This window comes from Austrofundulus limnaeus, unplaced genomic scaffold (genome assembly GCF_001266775.1).
Source record: "Austrofundulus limnaeus strain Quisiro unplaced genomic scaffold, Austrofundulus_limnaeus-1.0 Scaffold157, whole genome shotgun sequence".
Taxonomy (NCBI): domain Eukaryota; kingdom Metazoa; phylum Chordata; class Actinopteri; order Cyprinodontiformes; family Rivulidae; genus Austrofundulus; species Austrofundulus limnaeus.
Window position 1 is genome coordinate 1,156,106 of NW_013952559.1, and position 2,505 is coordinate 1,158,610.

The window sequence follows — 2,505 nt, forward strand, 5'->3', positions numbered from 1 at the left end:
GCACTGGGTTGTTTTTTATATTTATATGTTATGACCTGCTCATGTATTGGATGTTGACATGCATCACTGTATTTTTAATAATTTATGTCATTAAGCAAATGATGCAACGTAAGCAGACCATAACTTTTAAACAACACTCATAACTTTTAAACAACACTCATAACTTTTAAACAACACTCATAACTTTTAAACAAAAATCAAAAAATGATATTTTTCTGTAAAATACTACCTTAAAATAGTGAGCATTAAAAGTTCACCATTTTGTAACTGTACTGTTTAGTTTGTTTTCCTCCTGAGTACATTTACTTAATGTAAATGAGGTAATGAATTTGGAACATTGGCTTTTTTTTCACCATCACAGAGATGCATTTAAAGACAGAAAGCAGTGAGAAAATCAAAGCTGCTTGTCCCATACAATTATGTTTATCTTTTGGATCCCTGCAGTCTGGGACCTTGGTGGGCGCAGCTATCAAAACTTCGTGGATGACACGTGAGACATCCGTGGGTGGATCAGTCTGAAGGCCATGATAGGTGGAGACAGAGAACTGAACTCTGGTGATTTGTGCTTTGGTTGATGACAACTTGGTCTGGATTTTGGAGGTCTTTGATTGGTTCCAGCACAGAGTACCTTACCGTCACCAGCTCTTCTGCTTCATACCCCGTACCATGTGTTTGATCCCCAGCCCCCTCTGTTCCTTAGCTCCTTGCTCTATGCGAGTAATTTTTTTGAGCATGTGATTCTGTGTTTCTGTATCTGTATAAACATAGGATCAGAGCATCTTCTTTTAACTCAATTTTCATATTGTGTGCATTCCAAGCTGCAAAAGGTAGCGCGACTGTGGTTGCGAAAGACCTTGGACATTCGTTCCCCCATGTTTGTTTTGTGTGTCTTACTCCGAACGGATGTTCTAAATCGCAATTTCATTCTGCAACATAACAGCTGTGTTGAATGACAATGAACTGATTCTGATTATGAACTGCGGGCAGTAACAATTCCATTTGTAGTTTTATTTCATTTATTCCTCATATAATCATTATTTTTCATATTTAAACCGCTCCCACTTTGCTTTTTCAGGGAAAACAGGCAGAGTTGTGGAGTACAGAAGCTCATGGTGAAAGGGAGAGGGGGGTTTCCGTTTGACAAACAAATGTTTCCACCYATGTGACGGGATTACKTCATTACGTACGGCTACGTGATGACGTATTTCCCTACATGATGATGTAATACGTTCCAAATCTAACGGCTCTTTTGAACGGCACAATGAAACAAACAGTTCCCCAAGATCCAGATCCCTTCAAAGAGCCATTTTTCCCATCTCTAACAATTTCACTCTTTCCAAAWACCACAGCAAAATCCATAATGTTAATTTAACTCACAGTGTTTAATTTAACTCTTTTTTAGTTTATATAATTCTCACAGACTGAGTCAAAATTAAACTTTAAAAAGTGTTAATATTTAACACTTTTAAAGTATCTTTTTCAAAACATATAAAGTGCATTCTGCATCTAGTAGCCTAACGTACAAGATCAGTGTAAGTTTTGCATTGCTACAGAGCAGATTGCACTCTGGCTCARAATTGAGATCAACTCTTTAAGTGTATGAACAAAGCAGCACAACAGAATCGACCTTCATACACCAGGAAGTACCTCTCACTCATGGTGCCAATTTATGACCAATGACACAGACTTATACTAACTAACCTGAACAAAACAACTAACCAGATCAACTCATTTTACACTCATGGACATCTTTAATAGTCATACACATGCAAACACACCAATCCTACAGGATTACCCAGCATCCTTTGCTTTTAATATTCTGGTTCAATAGCCTATATACCACGGACATCCGGTCCAGCACTTGATGCCACTCCCGACACTTCCGGTTCGCGGTCAACACAGTGTTAGCAAAAGATTTTTTTTCATCCGACAACTCTAAATGATCTCCACAGTACAGAATTAGCATATTACATGTACCAACATAAACACAGGAGACATCCAGGTCCAGCCAAATCGAAAAAAAAAAATCACTCCAAAGTGGATTAAAGCCATAAAAACAAAGGAAAGACGTTCCTGTTTATGGTTCCAGAATTTAGCCTTTTTCACTATTCCTTGGCTGCTTGTTCCGTGAATTTTTCACGTAGAGCTGTGACACATATTGATGGAAAGAGCAGAGTCTGGGCTTTAAATTGATGGGATACTTGCATGGTTTGGACTGTTTTCCCCGACGTTAGTGAACTGAAAACGTAATGATTATCAGGCGGAGGTTCTGCTGCTCTCGGTGCTCGGGGGGGGGGGCTCGTTACTCGGCTTTAGTCTACGCTGTAATATACACTCTAACAAGGTTTTACTTTTGCATAAAACTCATGACAAAGTTACCTAAAAACATTTCATACTCTGTATAACAAATGCGTGCACACATATACACCCACCTACCTTTGTACCGGCTGCTGTTAGCTTCCTGCTAGCTGTCCTCCTCTGTCTTGGAAGTGAAGGGGATAAATG

The 2,505-nt window shown here is 38.9% G+C and overlaps 1 protein-coding gene across 1 annotated transcript in view; it reads right to left on the reverse strand.

The window, feature by feature from the left end:
* LOC106523441 (olfactory receptor 1-like) overlaps window positions 1-2,368 on the reverse strand; it is a 9,159-nt gene extending 6,791 nt beyond the window's left edge. The window contains exon 1 of the mRNA XM_014016856.1: window positions 2,352-2,368. Coding sequence (XP_013872310.1) covers window positions 2,352-2,368 — 17 coding nt within the window. The remainder of the gene's footprint in view (window positions 1-2,351) is intronic.
* Window positions 2,369-2,505: the final 137 nt, after the last annotated feature.